At 38.1% G+C, this 20635-nt stretch overlaps 1 protein-coding gene across 1 annotated transcript in view; it reads left to right on the top strand.

Moving 5' to 3' along the window:
• The first annotated feature begins 335 nt into the window (after window positions 1-335).
• The window catches only part of DCUN1D5 (defective in cullin neddylation 1 domain containing 5), a 36222-nt gene continuing 15922 nt past the window's right edge, over window positions 336-20635 (top strand). The window contains exons 1-4 of the mRNA XM_075546526.1: window positions 336-724; window positions 2677-2768; window positions 8455-8525; window positions 8914-9005. Coding sequence (XP_075402641.1) covers window positions 639-724; window positions 2677-2768; window positions 8455-8525; window positions 8914-9005 — 341 coding nt within the window. The 5' untranslated portion in view covers window positions 336-638. The remainder of the gene's footprint in view (window positions 725-2676; window positions 2769-8454; window positions 8526-8913; window positions 9006-20635) is intronic.

The raw sequence follows: 20635 nt of genomic DNA, 5'->3' as shown, positions 1-20635 counted from the left end.
CTGTTGGGGATGTCCCCCTGGGAGACTAATCATTGGGGGGTTAAGAACATTTAACATGAGCTTACAATGCACAGTTCTGAACCGCACGGCGGCCTACTATTTTTAATTAATGGTACCGCAGAGTCCTGGTTTCAGAAAGCTTTTCCTGATGTGGATTCCCACAAGCAGGTCGGCAGGCAGGTTCAGGGAAAACGCCAGCAGCCGGGCCCACGCACACCTCCGCCGAGCGAAATAGAAGCGCTCCTTCCCAGCCCTCCAAGCATGCAGGGGGAGGCGGAGCCTCGCGCCTTCCGGCCACCGGCTTCGGGCCTGACGTCACTTCCGGCCCCGGGCCATTCGCATCCGGGTGAGGTGAAGCTGCTAGCTTTCGGGGTCGGAGTGGTGGAGCTGCCGCGCTGTCCGCGTTCCCGGCTCCGGACGGGTCTACCGGCGCGGAGCCACCACTGTCCCCGGCCGAGGAGGAGGACACCTGGCAGCGAGTGGCGGCTGGACTGGGTCACGCTGGTGCCGGCTGTGGATTCTGCTCCTCCGCCGGCTGCTGCTGCTGCTGGGCACCGGGTGCTAGCACTGAGGGGCCCCCTGCGGACCGTGACCCCCTTCCCCGGCTCCCCTGCCCACCCCGCCGGGGAGGGCGGAAGATGCCGGTGAAGAAGAAAAGAAAATCCCCCGGAGTGGCCGCGGCAGTAGCGGAAGACGGAGGCCTGAAGAAGTGTAAAATCTCCAGGTACCACCTCCCCCCACCGCTCCAGCTTGCCTCCCTCCTCCTCTGCTGGGGAGAAGCGGGAGGCGGGCCGGACCTCTGCGGCGGTGAAGAAGTGGGGCCCCCCTAGGGCCCCCGCCGTGGTAGGTGATGCTCCGCACCGCGAGCCGCCGCCTCGACCTCGTGCGCTCGGCACAGCGTCCGCCGAGCCCCGGAGGGTGGGACCAAGGGGTGCGGACGTGAATTGCATACTCTCCAAACGGTTCTTCTGTAGCCCCTCCCCACTTTATTCCCAGCCTTGGAAATGGGGACCCTTCTCCGAAGGGCCACTTCGGGCATTTCTTTACATAACGTGCAAGGAAAGGAGCACAGCGTGGGGGATCTTGACCACTGCCTTGGGAATGGTGGAGGAGAAACTATCGGCGCTGTAATTGGCCTGCAAATTGAATATCTGGGGTCATCCAGCCTGGGCGATCCCAGCAGGAAGCCTTTTAAATGGTTGGGAGTCCCATTCTCTGGAAGTATCAGCGCCTCGGCCTGTGCCAAGCCCCTCTCCCATTGAACTGGAAAGGCTCTGCGTGCGCTTTGTTTTCTAGCACTCAGGGTGCTTTTTGCGTTCAGTAAAAATATGAATAATTTGAGGGTTACTGTATTTTGTATCCTGGAGATGAGACAAAACATATTTCGCACGTCGATCCCATTGTAGCCTCTCATTGAGGTTTCACGCAGCAATCCTGGATGCTGCAAAGAGTCACTGCAATTTGGGTGATGGCAAAGCATTGATTTTTTTAAATTTCCCTATTATGCAGTTCTTTGATAACACGAATGGTTGACACTTAATTGTGATAACACCAGATTTTACTAGTAAGTGGAAGCTAGAATCATAAAGAGGACAGAATGATAAAGCTCTCCTTAAAGAGAGATTTGTTTAATATGCAATGTACACGATTTGTTTATTCAGTATGTTCCTTATTGAAATTGGTTGATTACACAGTGCAGCTTGAGCTGCTAATGTGGAAGGTGATGCTTTTTGCTGTATTGGTACACTGAGATTTGACAGGATCACGCCCATGCAAATTAGCTTCTTAAAATATTTCTCAAACGTCGCCAAAATTACATAGACAAATACATTTCAAATACTCATGATAATGCGATTTTGCCCATTCGGGTTGCAACCAATGGCGATATGGTAAATCACTTAATTCTTTCCGTTAGTTGGACATCATTTAAGTCAATACATTAAAATTAACTGAGGACTCAGTATTATTACAGCTCAGGTGATATTTTTATCAATTAAAAAATTGTAATATGGCACCCATATTTAATATTACATGGTTGCAAGAGTTTTAGCATTTTCTGTATCACTCTAATTCTGTAATTGATGTGCTCCTTAAGAAATGATTCTCAGAAATCCATTAAATCCAAGAGGTTATTTGTGAATTTTCAAACTTCAATTATGAACGTAAGGCCTAAAGATAAACATATTGTGAATTAATAGCTTTGGCTCAATTGTTTGACAATTTATTTGCACCTATTTGTGGATTATAATTAAGATCATAAATCTGTATATCCCCCTATTTTGAATATTGTTTATTATCAAAATATACTTTATTTTTTCAATATTTTGCGCATATCATTTATACACCGGAACAATTTCAGTGCAAATCGGTATCAGGAAAGCACTTATATTTTTCTGTCAGTTCTGCATCAGGACCATTTGTCTCTGAAACCTCACAAATATGGGGAAATAATATTAGTTGATATCTTATGAAATTTAATAATGAGAAAAGTATCATTTGGGTTTTGTTAGCAAGATATTGTTATAGAACATTGTTTTTAATCGCAGATACTTAAAGATGCCATATACCCCCATTTGATGCCAACAATTGGGGGGGAAACAATTTGAGTTAAAGTGGTTCGTTTGGAATAAGAATTGAGACTTAATAAAAATCTTAGATATTTGTGTGTTTTCTAAGCTATTGCAGATCACAACCTCCTGCTAGACTAATAAGTGGAGAAGAACATTTTTCAAGCAAGAAGTGCCTGGCTTGGTTTTATGAGTATGCAGGTAATGAAATCAGTGCATGAAGATATCAGTTATATGCTTTGAAAATTTGGGGTTGGAGGTGTTCATTCATTTGGCAGTTTATTTATTGAAGGCCTGATTTGAGTTAGTGCTCTGTACTAAGGCTGAATTGTAGGTAGACAAGAATCCAGTGCCTTTTCAAATGGATGTGTGTGTGTATAATACATGTATTATGTATTTACCTACATACATGGGCAAGTCAGAAAGTATTGCTACTAGGGTTCCAGTTCAAACATCCAGATTTATTGTGAACAAAGCATGTTTAAAGGTGTCTACAATTTGGGAGTGACGACAGACAGGTGTTCTTGATACACAGTTGTCTTAGTCTCATTAGGGTATATTCGATAAAAAGGCACAATGAAGGTAGTGGCTTCCAAGGGGATCGGCTGGGCCAGTTAAATTCAAAGCAGAGGGGTCAGTTTAGAAGGTTATGGCATTTCATTTTTGATATCCAGGGGGCTAATCTTAATAGATTTTCTCAAAGGGCACAGGATGATCACAGGGGCTTATTAAGAAGTTTTAAGAAAATGGAAACTTCATTGGTGAAGAGAAAGGCCAGGAGGTTACAGCATTGATACATTTTTGCCCATCATGACTGTGATCCTACCTCATTCTTTGAGAACACCAAGACGTATCCTGTGAGAATTTCTTTGGAAAACCTTGTCCCACCTACCCCACAGCCTGACCTTGTCCTTTCAGAGTTGTTTTGTTTTTCCCAGAACTAAAACATTTAAAGAACACGATTGAGTCCCTTGATGGGGAACCCTTATGCCCGAAAGTTGTGCATTAAACTGCTAACTGAGAATGAAGTTTGAAACCCTCAGCTGCTTCCTGGGAGAGCGATGAGGCTTCTACTTCTGTACAGAGCTACCGTCTCAGAGACCCTCAGGGCAGTTCTACCTGCCCTATAAGGTCTCCATGCGTCAGAGTTGACTCGGTGGAAGTCAATTTTGTTTTTCGATTTGAGGATGTCAAAACTGCCATTTTGACATGGTATAAATTGAAGCACCTGGAATTCTTCGGGGAAGGGTTAGAAAAATAACACAACTTTCTGAAATGTATAGCTCTAGATAGAACGTTAAGTTCAGAAACAGTAGCGTCACTGCTGGTTTTTGATATTTTTGTTTTAACAATTTCTAGGATTTTTTGTAGCAATACTTTTTGACTTTTTAAAATACTGGAGGCAAAATTCAATTACTGTTAATAAATTTTGTAAGCGGAGATCCACTGATTGGTTTACAAACATTGTCTGAAGTAAAGTAGAGCAACTTAGCAAACCTGTATGAACAGAAGAAAAATGCCTGCTAGGATTTCTAAGGCTGCAGATTCTTAAGAAAGCAAGTGCACTGCCACATCTTCCTCCTGCAGTGCACCTGGTAGGGCTCAACCACCCACAGTTCAGTTGCCAGTTGGCTCTTTAGTCACTGCACCACCAGGGCTTTTTAGAAAACAAAGTAGGGAACAAAACATTTTCTGCATTATAGTTAATTTTTAACAGTTTCATCCACTTAATCAGACAATTCAGTGGTTCAGTCATATCTTTTACCACATTCAGTTTTAGAACATTTTCTTCCTTGTACTCACTGTTCTTTCCACCCCCCCTTCACCCCCAACCCAGTTTTTAGTTTGGGCAAAAATATACACAAACATCCTGCAGTTTAACAACTTCTACATGTATTAGTCATTACCTTTCTGTTCAGTATTCTTTTGAAACTTTTCTGAACTAGAAACTAACATTCTCTGAAACTTTTGGAGATGTAGTAAAAGATTTAAAACTCAAATCATTCCACAATATATTCATCTTTTTAATGATCAAAACTCAGCCATTCAGATTGACTGGAGATGTACTAACAACGTAAGCAGGCTGGTATTAAAATAATTGGTAATAATATATTAGGAAATTGTATTATGCAAGTTCATATCGAACTCAGCCTTGGAAGTATCAGCCTGCTTGGGAGAGCTTACCTCACTGAGGAGAAAAGGCTGAGGCCCAAAGTGGCGCTGCAGTTAGAAGTGGGAACCAGAACCAGAGATGAAGGTTATCTAACTAAGCGTTATAAGACAGAGAGCAATGGTTTCCCATTTGGTACTAACTTTTAAATAAGCATATATGAACATTTTTCCTTTTAGAAAGGTTTTTGTGTTTTGTAATTAATGATTTTAAAGTTCCCCTGCCCTGACCCTTTTTCTTCTCTTATATGCCTCCCTAACTTTTGTTTATTTTATCACTCTCAAGAGTGTCTAAAGTAGAACAGTATTTATGGCCATAGTTTTACATTCACTGCAAATCTAAGCTAGGGTCTAATATATACTCTGAACTTGAAGTTCAACTTTAACTGTAAGGAAAGAGACTAATTCTGAGGGCAGTGACGTCACCTTTGGGATCAGCTGAGTAATCTCAATGCATAATTTAAACATTATTAGTAACAGAACAAAAATTCTTTGTAGATGAGAGAAATGCTATTATTGGCATCCCAAGATAACCACTAACCCAATTTAAATGAAGGGAATTCACTGTCTTTTTGACCTTCATTTAAAATGTTGACCCATTATTCAAACTGCCAGTTTTACTGGTGTGTATGATACAGAATTAAAAGACCACTTCTTTCCACTTATCTTGTTGTCTTATAAAGGTTACTGAGAACCATTAAAATGTTTAGCATTTTTTTCCTGTCATACTACTTGTTTCAGCTCTCCTGGGGACTTTGCCGAGTAGCATAAATAAAGTGTGTTCCAGGAGTTGTGCTAGTTATATGAATTTTCCTCACGTCTATTCCGTTAGGTGGCAGTATCCCACTATTGTAGATGAGAAAATGAGACTTGGATTAAGTGCTTTGCTCAAGGTCAGAGTGACCAGAGCCAGGATCAAACCCATGTCTGATTATAAAACTCATGCTTTTTACTAGTACTACCTTGCAAAGTTTATTTTTCAGTTTTAAAAAGGGAAAAAAGAACATGTGCATTTTGGTAACTTACATTCATTAGATGTTTCATACAACAAATACTTATTGAATATCTGAGTGTCTGTTACTGTGTCCTGGGGGTGTAGTAGTGGAAAAACTCAATTCAGATCTGCCCTTAGGGCAACTTGCCTTGTAAGGGGGAAAAGTCAACAAATGAGCAAGATTATAATAGATTGCAGAGATCTATAAAGGTCATAAACACAATGAAGCTCAGGAGTAGACAGTAATAGAGTGATGGACTTTTAATTAGAGTAAATTGTGTAAGTATTTTGTTGTGACTGGACAGAAACCTGATTGACAGGGAGGAACCAGCTGTTTGCCAACTAAGCGGTAACTTCCGTTTTAAAATGGAGCTGTCACATTAAAATGGATACAGTAGTTGTGCCATGTGAAGCACTTGGTCAGTGCCCGGCATATAATCGGACTCGGTGTTATCTATTATTATAAAAGAATAATGGCACCTGAGCTGCAGCATTGACTTGATTAGTTATATATTCTTACAGCACTAGTATAAGGCAGCTAATGTGGAAGGTGCCATGTCATTGATTGAGCACATACCTCGCTCCAAAGATCTGCTACAACTTGCATGGGCTTAGACCCTGCACATTAGCCGAGGACATTTCTTTATGGTTGTAGTTCCCTTTTTTAAAATTAGGAAATGAATGGTGTGTTGTTAGTATTTCAGTTTTTAAAAACACTGAGCATGTTACTGTAATGTGAATGAGTCATGTGATACGTCTTTTAAAACTTTGCTCCTTCATAAGACCCCTCAGTCTTGAGTGATATTTAAAGTAGCAGCAGAGATTTTTCAGTTTATTAGGCTTATGAATTTACAAAGACAGCAAGTGAAAGGACACTTTAAAGGTTTTATGAAGAATCAGTAAAGGGTAGATGTACACAATCTTACTTAGTACCTGGCTGGTAGAATGAGTAGTGAAGTAATTTTCATAGCTTTTTCGATGTAACGCTTAGGGTATTATCTTAACCTGCTCTCATCCTAAAGATATGTTTAATTCATTCCAATATTTGGTGTGTCGAAATCTAGTGCCCTAAAAGAGTTTGTAAAATTTGGTTCCAGTTTTTAACCAGAAAGTAATTTTATTGGAATGGCACGGTTCAAAAAGTAGAGTGTTAACAAGTTAAGTAAAGTGTATGACATTGTGCTAGTCTGAGATCAGTTGGCATTGGTATTACTTTGGGAAAGTCAGTTAACATTTACAGACCTTATTAAGACCTTAAATAGCTTGTGTGTCTTTATGTAACAATTTAGCATGATTCTAATCAAGTTTTTCATCATTAATTAAAATAGATTTTCCTCAGCTTCTAGGTGGGGGCTGCATTTTATGATAGCAACTGACCTAGTTCTTCAGCTGTCTCTTCTAAACAGGAATTGCAGCTTTCAGAACAAGGCTGTGTGTTTACTGCATTCAAGAGAAAGATGTAAAATATATTCCTATCATACCTTAACAGCAGCTTTCCTTTCCAATAAGCTTTTTCCTTTTATCTTTATGCAAATCACATATTCTGTAATAGAAAGGATAAGTAACAAAAGGTACATGCATATTTACACCTAAGGATATTTTTCACATGACAACCAAAACAGTAAAAGAAAACATACTGTGGTTTTAAAACCATGTGTTTGTTAACTTCCTCTTAGCATCCCAGATCACATCTCAGGTCGCAATTTTCATTGCAAACTGGATGGCTACATATTTTTATTTAGAAAAATCCTAGAGCCTTGGATTCAACCTGATGGTAGGATTGTAAAATGCTATCTGGGGAGCCTATACATTAGTCTATGATCTATAAAGATAAGAGCATTTTTAGCCCTTAATATAGGAAAGCAGGCTTCTCCTACCTGATTACTTTCTAATATTTCAGTACTGTATTTTTCAAAGGTCAGCGTATTAAACAAATTTTTGTCATTTTTACTGTAAAAATTGGCTTAGTCTTACACTAGAAATGAGATGACACTGATATAATTCAATATTTGTAGAATTTGATTTAAAAATGAGGATTAATTTATTGGGTTAACTTTAGCGATGCTAACATGGGAAGTAGGCTAAATACGGTTTGTTAATTTGGTAAACCAATTGGGGGATTAAACTTTTGTTTCTACCATAGAGTGGAAATTAATACCTTGTTGGCTATTTTAGAACCAAGCTGACAAGGAAAATATCTTCTTTTGGAAATAGAATGTAGTAATTTCTTTAAGTTGTTGTTTCTGTTTATTTGTATATCTTTTTCCAGAATTATATTTGAGAGTTTTCCAAAAGGGTGATGAATGTCCGATTTTAGTAAGTAAACAAGTAAATATTTTCTTCCTGGTTGCTGTGGTATTGACACTTTCTGGTACAATAAGAATTTCCAAACTTAAGTATCTGTTTTTACCTTGCTAAGGATTTTATTTAAAGTAGACTCACTTAAGCTTTTTTTAGATAGGCCTATGTTATTGGATAAACAAGTGACTGGTTTTAGTGGAGTTTTATTTTACTTCTTTGTACTTTTAATAATCTAATTTCATGTTGCAATGTGAATCTGTTGAGAATGAAAAATTTTTAAATCCATAACAAGTGCTTTTTTTAATCTCTTAAGTTCAAATTCAATTATTTCAATTATAATATGGTTTATTCTAGATGCCTTTAATATAATGGCTAATGTTTTATGTTGATACTAAAATAGCAAATTATTTTTGTCTTTCCAAGGTCCTGATGAAGTTGTAGGGCCAGAAGGGATGGAAAAATTTTGTGAAGACATTGGTGTTGAACCTGAAAATGTATGTTTTCCTTCTGAGTAGAATGGAATATGGTTGGGATATAGCATACTTTTACATTTCTAAATAAGGCACTTCTGTATGAAGTTTTTCATGTTTAATACAAATTTGCGTTTTAGGGTTTTTTAATTAGTTTAAATTGAACAGTTGTATTTCTTGATATAAATATCATTTGTAATAGATGAGAGCAATTCCACCTTCATAAGCTATTAGAACTTTTTTACTGTAGAAATTGGCCCATCCCAATTTCCTTATAGTTGATAATTCCAGCGGCTATATTCTTTCAATGGTTGAAGGGTGGAAATAGTTGTATAAAGTGCTCTCCGTAGTAAATGTAGACATGATGATCTCTGCTGACTTTCCCCTATCGTTTATGTTCTGTTCTTTCCAGATTATTATGTTAGTTTTAGCGTGGAAATTGGAGGCTGAAAGCATGGGATTTTTTACCAAGGAAGAATGGTTAAAGGGAATGACTTCATTACAGTAAGACAATTTCTTAAAAAAACAATTTGATGGCCTATTTGCAGATCTTAATTGATATTTTGTGCTTCCTAATTTCTAGAAGTAAGGTTTACTCTTAAAATAATTAAATCTTGTTTGATCTTTAGCAATAAACTTAGGGAATTAACAAAATTACATGGTGGTCTTAGGAAGGCATTCTTTTCTTTGAACACTAAGACTACCCTTCTCTGAATATAGAATTCTCATGTCGGGGGAGCTTGTTCTTTGGGAGTGTTAAACTTAGGGCTTTTTTTTAATAGATTTTTTTCTAGTTTTTTTTAAAAAGTATTTTATTAGGGGCTCATACAACTCTTATCACAATCCATACATACATCTATTGTGTAAAGTACATTTGTACACTCATTTCCCTCATCATTCTGAAAGCATTTTCTCTCCATTTCAGTAAGCCCCTGGCATCAATCAGGTCCTCATTTTTCCCCTCCCTAATGAACCCTTGATAATTTGTAAATTATTATTTTGTCATATCTTGCCCTGTCCGACATCTCCCTTCACCCATTTTTCTGTTGTCCAGGGAGGAGATCACATGTAGATCCTTGTTTCCAACCCACTCTCCCTTCTCCCTTCTCCCCTTCCAGTATCACCACTCGCACCACTGGTCCTCAAGGGATCATTCTCCCTGGATTCCCTATGTTTCTGGTTCCCATCTGTACCAGTGTCCATCCTCTGGTCTAGCCAGACTTGCAAGGGAGAATTGGGATCCTGATAGTTGGGGGGAGGGGAGGGCGGAAGCCTTTAGGAACTAGAGGAAAGTTGTATTTTTCATTGTTGCTACGTCGCACACGTCGCACCCTGTCGGGCTCATCTCCTCAACTCAGGGCTTCTTCTCTTCAGTTTTATACTTCGTTAAAAAAATTTTTTTAATACGGTTCCATGATATTTTATGATTTATTTTTTGCCAAATGAATTTCACAAAGAAGCAAAAATGCTGTGCTGCAATCTTTAGCCATTTTATAATTGTGTGCTGTCAGTTTATGAGTCTGCTTCTGCATGTGATCATATACGATAGAATTTTTATACAAGATAAATTGATTTTGGCACTTTTGAGTAAAATGTCTTAGAGTCAATTAATTACAGATTTTATGTTATGTCATATTCCTAATGGTCTTGCAGGGTGTTATTAGTTGTCAACACTAAATCATTAAAGAAAAAAACATTACCAGTATTTTGCAGGCAAACAACTGAGGATAATTAGCCATGTTGTTTTCTATTGTGTTCGTGCTTTTATTAACATGTTTAGCTATTTCTGCAATATGCCTCTCCTTAAATTTCAAAATCCTCTTTTAAAAAATAGTTTATTTGCTAATATGACACTTAAATTATTGTATTTGAGTTTTCAGTGCCTAGTACTTTTATTATTTCCTTTAAAAATGAACATTAATATGTAGATATTTTATGTTTTCTTGAGTAAAAGACTTTGCTTATATGCACTAAATGGGTGTTTCTAGACTAGAAAGTAAAATAAACATTCCCATTTCTATTATACATGAGTTGGATCCAGAGGGATAAATAGCCAAAGAGTACATAGCTATGTAGTACTAGAACTAGAACCCAGAATATACAGTATGTTTCTTAATGATAGTCTAGCATACTCAACTTTTTATTCTATTACTCTCTTTTATATAAGTTAGTGTTCTTTATAAATATATTGCTTTGCACTCCATTGGTAGCCAAAAGTTTGGTAGTTTGAATCCATCCAGTGTTATTGTGTGTGTGTGCTTAGTTCTAGAGCTATACAAAGTGAAAGCTATTGTTCAATGCTTGAAATGGCCGAGAAGCTTCTGTTTCACTCATTTATGATCCTGCTACGTATCTGCCTACAGCTATATTCTAGATAATCTTGGAGATGCTCAAATAAATTCTGCTGGATCAGAAAACAATATTTTATTACATAGGATTGCCACATAAAATCTAAATTATCCTCCCTCAGTTGACCAGATTGTATTACGTCTGAATCTTCTTGTGAGTCACTTCTAGGAATAAAATTAGTTGAAATTTAAAATAAGACAAAAGGGTACGTGTTAGAGGTTATAATTTTTAAATCTGTAATAGTGTACTCATTTTGTATAATAAAATTGTGAAATATAAAGCTTTATTTTTTAACACAATAGCCTAAATCTTCTATGTACTTTTTTCATGATTTTAATCTTTCAGAATATGAGCATATTATCTGATGGTCTCAAAAACTTTAGATTTGGAGTTAGGATGAAATATACAATGCTGAGCCTAGGCTTTTGAAAAGGCCTGTACTTGAGTATAATGAAACAAGGTATGAGAAGACAGTAGTAGACAGTAATGGAAACTAAGCTGCTTGTCAGTGAATTGCAAGTTCTGTATCTTCTAATCTCCAAATTGAGCCCTGAATTTATATATTTTTTATTTTTTCTGAATTTAGATCTTATTAAATGGATTAGAGGAAGTGTTCTGATAAGACTTGCTTAGGGCATTGAGTTAGGAGCATTTATAAAATGTCCTGATGGAGGTAGAAGAATAAGATGCTGTGGTATGTGGCCATCAGTTAGTACCGTATGTACTCGTGTATAAGCCCGGTTTTCCACATTTTAATGCAATTTTTGTGGGAAAATTATTAGATACCTTGGCTGATATTCAGGTCTCCTTATACTCGAGTATATATGTTATTTTTCACTCCTTCCTGAATTATTGTAACAAGTCCAAAGTTCTCTTGATCCCCCAGTTAGAGATGCTCTTAGAAATGAACTGTGTTGCCCTAGTTGATAAGCTTAATATAGAGGACGTCTGAACTCCAGACTTAATGAATACAATGTTTCCTATTCCAGTTTATCACAGCATAATAGGCCTCACTTATTAAGAACATTTTAAAGGTTTTTAATTCAGTAGAAATTTGAAAGCTTCACTAAGTAATCAGACGTAAATTAGTTTTCAGATTTTCAGTGTTAGAATTTAAACCCATTTCTTCTTATTTTATCTACAATAATCTTGGAGATGTCTATTACTGTGTTTGATTTTCCTACTTTCACCCCCCCCCCCCCCAGTGGTATACTTTTGGTCATCCAGTTCTTTTTAGTTGTGGGAAAATAATTTTTCTAAATTTTCTAAGTTTTGAGGTAATCATTTAAATAACTCTTGTGAGTCTGTTTGGGGGTTGGCTTAAATATTAGACTTGTGCATTGGTAGGACTGGAAGTTTAGATTATTCCCTGGTTTCCTAGGTCTGTTCATAGTTTTTAAGAAATTGTAATAAACATGGGATCTCTGTTTATAGCCACTCATCCCCATCAAGCCCTACCCCTCAGTGCTCTTCCCCAAAAGGAAAACATTGGTAGACTATTAAGAATATTATTAGCCAGTGTGGACGGAACCACCAATGTATTAAGACTTAAGATTTTCCCCTGAAAATGAACATCTTAAGCAAAGAACTGTGCTATTTAACACATAAACTTAATTTCTGTGGTTCACTTTTGATGTTACAGTTAACTGCCATTTTAAAGAAAAGCAAACTGAGCCACTGGCAGATCCCTTCCAGCCGCAGGGGAGAGTCTTGACAGCCTTGTAACCTTGATAGCGCTGGACTGAACTGGACACTGCTCAATTGACCACCTTTTAGAAGCAATCTGAATGTGTTCTGGGTGCAAGTACTGGTTCCATGACAGACATCTCTTCCCTGGCTTTTTTTATTATGCTTGTTGATTTTATCTTTTCCTTCTTACGCATTATTAATATTTTTGTCTGATTACTCTGTTTCTACCCTTACCATTTTTATATGACTTTGATTTTTAGTGTTTTCTGTTGGGTCTCTCAGGTGTGAAGCACAGGAGGAGTGGATCCACAATAATGCGGATTCGAGGGGATTTAGAGAAACCTGGTTGAGAAGGGAAAGGGGAGGGAAAGGTGATTTCTAGAGTAACTAATGAAGACGGGGAGGGAGCACTAGAATGGAGTGTGATTGCATAAGTCATCTTAAAGGCGATTTAACCATGGGGGAGGAGGAAAGCTCTAAGGTTGATGTGGGAGGTGATAGTACAATTCTCCATGATATGATCGAATGACCGAACTATTGAATTATATGATATGTAAATTATGTGCTAATACAGTCTCAAAAATTTAATTTTTCAAAAAAGAAAGTAAAGAAAACTGAGGTAAAGTTGCTTGCTTAAAGTCTCAAGTCTGAAAGCAGGGAAGTTGGATTTCTAACTTGACCTTTTTGACCTTTTCCTTTGCGACATCAGTAGTAGTTAAAGCTCTCAGCTGATAACTGAAAGGTATTTGGTTCTAGCTAACCACCCATACCTGGGGGGAAATGGGGCAGTCTGCTTCCATTGAGATTTACAGCCCTGGAAATCCATATGGTTTGGTAGTTCTACTCTGCCCGTAGGTTTACTGTGAGTCAGAACCAAGGGAAATTTTCTGTCTTCATTGTTTTGAGATCACTTCCTAAGTACACATTTGCTTTTGCTGTGTGTACTTCGATAATACAAAATGTTTGGGAAAGATTTCCTGGATTCTGAGCTTGTTCTCACTACTCATGGCAGTAAAGGCCTTTGTTTTTTTAGTATACAATTTCTTATATTCATCTTTTTCTAGCTAGAGTTTGAATTTTAAAATTGATTACATAAATGTATCACCTAATTGTTAAAAGTTTACTTTTGATATTTTCATTTAAAAAATATATTAAGAGTGCTTCTGTATGACAGACCATGTGTGATGCTCTGGCAGTGGTTTTCAAAATGTAGGGAGAAGGATGCCTGGATACTGAGGTATTAATTTTCTGCTATGCCACCTACACCCTAGAGCTAATCGCATTTTGTGTGATTTTGTGTGGAAAGATGAGTTACACTACTAAAACAGGAAAGACGTTGCTTTAAAAAGCGAAGAGCAATGTGCTCTCTACTTAAGCAGTTCAAGTCAGGCAAGGGAACACATAATAGAGATCTAACATTAGTGCCCTGGTGGCAAAGTGGTTAAGCTGCTTACAAGTTGGAAGTTCAGACCCACCATGTTCCACTCCTCCACACACACCCAAAACCTAGTGACCCTGTAGGAAAAAGATCTCCTGTGGGTTTCCCAAACTGTAAATCTCTATGGGAACAGAAAGCCTCATCTTTCTTCTACAAAGTTTCTGGTGAATTTGAATTGCTGACCGTATGCCTAGGAGCCAAGTATGTAACTTACAGTACCGATTCCCTCACGCACCCACTCCTTAATCCCTCTCACACGCTAATCTCCTATTCACTTTTCACCGGCCAGTGCACAGGAGATGTGGCAGTGTGCCTGTAAAGATTCACAGCACTGGAAACTTCAGAGACAGTTCTGTCTGTTAGACTGTGCGTTACATCAATCCAGCAGCAGTGGGCTGGGCTTGAGGTTTGGTTGTCATTCAGTATAATTCTGTGACATGTAGGCAGTTTGTTTTTTTTTTTGCTGAATATACTCCACGGTGTGGATGCATACTGTAGTTGTGTAGGTATCCGCTTGTTGAAAGACATCTAGGTGGCTTCCACTTTGAAGTTGTTACAAATAAAGGTGCTGTAGACATTTATCTGCAGGTTTTCTTGTGTAAACACACCTTTTGATTCTCTAGACTAAATTCTCAGGATTGAAGTGGCAGGGTCATATGGTACTTGCATGCTAAGGTGTTTATTTTTTAAACTGCGAGTAGCTGTGCCATGTTTTTTATGTTGTCAACAGCACTGGATATGTGAAGAATTACCTGTCTTCGTACCTGTATTTGGTGTGGTACCTGTTTATTTCAGCCACTCTGGTCTTAATTTGAATTTTTCTTACAGCTAATAAAGATGAACATCTTTTTATACCCTTAAAAACCATTGGTGTATCATCTTTGATGGAATGTCTTTAATTGAGATGCTTTTTTTAAATTGTTGAAATTTTGAGCTTTAGTGCAGCTGTGTGTTAGCATTGGATTGATAACTACAAGTTATCAGTTCAAATTTACCAGCCACTCCATAGGAGAAAGATGTGGCTCCCATAAAGATTTACAGTCTCAGAAACTCCGTTCACAGTCTCTATGAATTGGAATCAACTTGGTGGCAGTGGTCTTTTGACAAAGATCCTGGATTACTGTAGCGCGTGCTTGTATGTGTGTGTGTTAGTTGAAAATGTGGTTTGCAAATATATCTCCAGCTCTGGCTTTTCTTTACAATATCTTAAGTCTCCTGCAAAGCAAACGTCTTTAAATATGATAAAGTCCAATTTATTAAAGTTTTTTCTTTTGGTATCAAATTTGATCATTTTTACCCTAATCCCACATTATGTAAATCAGTTGTCCATTACAAATCAATGTTTACATCAAGATGTGAGTTGAGGTGCACTGAGTTGTTTTTGCACCTTTGTCAGAAAATCATTTAGGTATGTATGTGTGTGGGTCTTTTTCAAGGTTCCCAAGTCTGTTTAATTGTTCTATGTCTAAAATGTCATAGACTATGAGAGCTTTCTTTTACCCACTCCCAAAAATTTTTATTAAAAACTATTCTTGTTCCTTTACTTTTCCATACAATATTTAGGAAATCTTGTCTGAATCTACTGGGGGTGGAAGGTGACTTCAATTTTTTTTTACTATACTGCACATTAATTTTTTTTTAAGAATTTATATTTTTACTGTTTATAAGTCTAACAACCAGTGGCATACATCCCCATTTATTTAAATTTTTTATATCATTCATTGACTTCATATATTTATCAGCAAACAAGTTCTATACATATTTTGTTAGAACTACTTTTAAGTGTTTTTCTTGTACAGGGTTCCTGATGGTACAGGATTAAGTGTCTGACTGTCTTGCTAACAGCAGTAAGATATGGTGGTCTGCTTCTGTAAATATTACAGCCTTAGAAACCAGATGGGACTGTTCTACACTCTTATTATGGATCACTGAAAAAGTCGGAACTGACTGGAAAGCAGTAGTTTATTTAATTTTTATTTTGCACCATTGTAACATACTGTGTTTGTGATGTCAACATCCACATGTTCATGCTAGTGCACAAAAACAGAATTGATATTTCTATGCTTATCTTGTATGCTGTGACCTTGCTGGACTCGCACTGTTCTAAGAGGTTTGTTTTGGAGATAGTTGTGGGTTTTTTGTTTTTTTGGTGGTGGTGGTGGTTTCCTTTGTTTTTGTTAAAAGAGCCCTGCTGTGGTAATGGGCTCTCCTTTGAGCTACTAACCACAAAGGCAGCAGTTCAAACCCACCAGTCTTTCTGTTGAAAGATGAGGTTCTCAACTGCTCCCTAGAAAATTTAAAGTCTGGAGACTTAGAAAGCAGTTTCGCTCTGCCCTATGCAGTCACTGAGTTAGAATTGACTCACTTGCACTGAAGTTGCAATTGCATATTTTGTTTGTGGAGGAAAGGGGTTGGGGCAGTTTGCGTATAGATAGTTGTGCCATTTGCAAATGGATAATGGTTTATTTTTTATCGTGTTTCTTTAAATCCACTTTGTCAATATTTGTCTTTAATATCAGTAATAACATTTAATATAATTACTGATGTGTTAGAGTTTCAGTCAACCTGAGTTTTACTGTTCATAAATTTTCATTTGGTTCTTTTATGGGTCTTCTATTATTTCCTAAGACTCTACTTTCTTGAGACTTCTAACTTTATTTTCTTTGTGTGTGTTCTCAATTGTTCATTGAAGCATTTTTGTGATCATTGCTTTAAAGTCTCAGGTAATTATACCACGTGTATTATCCTGGTGTTTGTATCTTGTTCATTGTTGACTTTTTTTCATTTGATTGAGATCTTAGTTCTTGGTGTGATACTTAACTGAAACTTGGAAATGTTGAGTTTTATGTATCTGGGTTTTGCATAAACCTTTTTTTTTTTAAGCTAGCTTCTGCGGACATCACTTTGGCAGAAGTGGGGGCCTAGCACCTCATTGACATCCAAGAGGGAATTCTCATTATTGATAGGTGAGGACAGTTCCAGGACTGCATGAGGACTCCACTAATGTCTTGCTGGGTTTTGCCAGAAGTCCTTATGTACCTCTCAATGTACAGAGGGGGATTAGATCCCACTCTGTCTGATGGAGATGGAGGGCCAGCTTCGTTAGGTGGTTTCCGATGACGGTGTAGGTGGTAGAACCTCACTGCATCTCTGTGAGGGTGAGAATTTCAACTTCCCACTCATGCTGAAAGGAGAGGGGTTGGACCACAGTTGTTTTATGTAGTGGTTCGTTGGCGGACAGGACTGATTTTTCTAAAGTTATGTTCATATGTTCCCCTCCAGTTCTTTTTGCTAGAGAGAACAGGATTTTATTGTGTCTTTTTTGGTCTGTGCCCATTGACATTTCTGATTTGCCAGTTCTTCAGCTCCAAATCTAGGATCTATGAGATAAAGAGGAATTCACCACCATGAGATCCTAGCCAGTCTCTTCACTGTTTCAGCGTGTTTTATTTTTTTAACATATGTGTTATGTATAATGCTTATTATCTATTCCATCTATAAACAGAAGTTCTTTGTTTTAGTAACAAACCTTTATTTGCCCATTTCACTCTAGTTAGTGTTTCATTTCTCTGTCACCTTAGAATCATACTCCTATAAGTCATTTATACATGTTTTTCTCCACTCTGTCTCTTCATTCTCTTTAAAACTTACTCAACTAAGATTTTTATCTTTACCAAAACAACTCTTGTCAAAGAGTCTCTTAGAAGTGAGTAGTAAAATAAGACCTATCAAAATGTATAAGGAGCCCTGGTGGGGTAATGGTTATACATTGGGCTGCTAACTGCAGGGTCAGCAGTTCAAAACCATCAGTTCCCAGGGAGAAAGACATGGCTTTGCCCTTCTGTAAAGAGTTACAGTCTCAGAAACTTACGGAGTTAGTTCTACTCTGTCCTGTAGGGTCACTGTGAATTGGCATCTACTCGATAGCAGTGAGCTTGAGAGATCCTAATGTGTGGGTTGTACATAAGAGGGATGTCTATAGCGAATAAAGATCTACCCATAAAAAGATCCAGAGACTGAAGAAGGAATGAATACTATGTTTAGACATTGATATATGAGAGGATTAGCATATTCTGGCACGTTTGATCAAGAAAGGAAAAGTAAAGGCATAATAATAGTTATATTAAATTGTACTTATAACGTATAAAGCTAAAAAGAAACACATGCTCAGGAGCACTGAGATTCTATGATGGGGAAAGTTTTAGTCATGCTTGTTGAACATGATAAACAAAAAGTCACATAACTGTACGGGTAAAGATTATTGAAATGACATGTGTTACATATATTTACTGAATTCTGAACATTTTAAAATTTTACTTTAAAATAGAGATTATAAAATATAAATTAGGTAATGTTGAAACATATAAATTATCAAATAAACTTTATATTAGAAGAAGTGGTGTGGCGGAGGTTAGGTGCCAGCAAATCGATTCTGACTCACAGCAACATGTGCAACAGCAGGAAACACTGCCCTGCTGGTCGGTCCCTTCCCTATGCTTTGCCGTTGCTGTGCTTGAGCCCACTGTTGCAGACTTTGTGCCAGTCCGTCTCATCATGGGCCTTCCATTTTGTTGCTGCCCTTCTCCTTTACCAAGCATGATGTCCTTTCCCTGGACTGCTCTCTCCTCATAACATGTACAAAATACAGGCGATAAGGAAAGTCTCACCACCCTTGCTGCTAAGGAGCATTCTGACGACTTCTTCCAAACCAGACCTGTTTGCTCTTCCGACAACCCACAGTGCTTTCAGTAGTAGAAGCACTGTCATTCAAATATGTCAGTGAACCCAGATATGGGGATAACCTTTGACAGCTTTGGTCTTTTCTCCATTCCTCATCATTTTGTCTATTGGTCCATTTGAGGATTTTGGTATTCTTTATAATGAGCTAGTAATCCTCATTTCATTTTTTGACATTTGTAATAGAACAGTGTTAAAAAACAAAGTATAAAAGGGAAAATTTATAAGCCAGTCTCCCTTATTCAGACATGTTATTAAGTAAATAACATGATCTCATTTTGTTTATTTTAACAGTGCAAGATTTTCTCAATATTTATTGGAAGTGTGTCTAACATGCTTACACCTTTTAACATTTGCCAGACATCTGCACATTATTAACCAAGACTAGTGGACATCTTAGTTAAGTCTGAGACTATCAGGAGTCTGCAGTACATCATCAGTACTATAATTCAGTTGAGTGAAATACTGTGGATCACAATGATGGTACAGTCTCCTAATTTGATTAGAAGTCTGATGTTGCAAAATGTGAGTTAAGTTTGGATGAATAATACTTTGTCGGAATCATGGAAGCAACAATCAAAGTAGAAGAGAAAATGCAAGCTAAACCATAGGACATAGACACATATGGTTTCAAAAAACATATAGGAAGTGACCATATACGGTTTAAAAACCAAAACCCTGGCCGTTCTCGATGTGAATGGTAAGTGAAATCTAGCCAGAGCGCACCAAGGCTGCCAGGAAGTGATCGAAGAGAAAGAAGATAGGTACAAATTGTGAAAGTCCTTGTCTGCCTTGCTTCTTGATAATTGTGTGAAGTTTGTCGATAAGTAAGACTCAGCTAGTAAAGATTTCTGAGCAGTTATAGAAGAATGGCATGGAGGTGGCATCTGCCTTCCCAAGGGGTAAGGAGAATCAGCCTCCACATCAGCATCATCCTGATAGCTAAGCTATGAGGCTGAGGTCAGACAGGGCACTACTCTCCAACCTTCCTACCAATTCTGAGAAAGTTTCTCCCATAGCAGTCTCGCCTTTTTCAGCTGGATTCGATAATTTAATTGCAATGGCCACAAAAACCTCATAATCCGTATTCAAAACTGTGGGGTGTATTAAGGAATCTAGCAAGTTCCAAATGCTCAGGATTCAATTTTTCAGATAGGACAGACTTTGCTAAGCCCTCCGCTAGGCCCCGCTCTAGTCTTTGGCCTCTGCCCTTCTCTGGCATGTTGCAAAGCACTTTGGGGGCTGCCAGTAAATGTCCTTCACCGTGAGCCTAAACCCAGAATGCATTTCTCTCTAGCTCTGTGATTGAGCCTGGCTCCTAAGTGCCTAGAGGCACCTCGCTTCAGAAGCTCCCCTTATGCTTGAAGGTACTCAGCTAAGCTGCTCTGTGGGCTAAAAAGTCCACGCTTCTTTCTGATGTACTGGCTCTTGGTTTGCCACTCCTCCGCCACTCTAGTTTTGCTCCTCTGGTGCCACAACTGTCCTGGATCAAGGGAGGCTTAGTGTACAAGGATCCTGGGGTTCTAAGGAGGTTCTTCACTCTAGGCTGGCTCTTTTGCTGATAGTAAAATTTCTCCTACTGCTTCTGAGTTGACTCTCTCCATACCCAGCAGGTGGCAGTCACTCTGAACTCTGTTAACTGTCACTCTTAGCTAAATCATGTAATCCAGTTAGTATTTTTCTGAACCTTCTCTTACCCAGACACGTCAAGAAAAACTCATGTGGTGGGAATGACAAAAATGGTAACAAGAACCATACTAAATAATTCACAGCAGTAGTTTGATCAATTCAGTTGCTTTCTTAAATGTCTTTAGAAATAACATATATAACTTCTCTTGTTTTCATAAGTTCTTCCACTGTTGTACTTTGACTTTTGTTAACTAAAAATAGGGGAATCTGGACTCATGACAAAACCATTAAT

This window comes from Tenrec ecaudatus, chromosome 4, assembly GCF_050624435.1.
Source record: "Tenrec ecaudatus isolate mTenEca1 chromosome 4, mTenEca1.hap1, whole genome shotgun sequence".
NCBI classification, from domain to species: Eukaryota; Metazoa; Chordata; class Mammalia; order Afrosoricida; family Tenrecidae; genus Tenrec; species Tenrec ecaudatus.
Note: the sequence above shows the minus strand (reverse complement) of the source record. Positions and strands in the feature narration are given on the sequence as shown.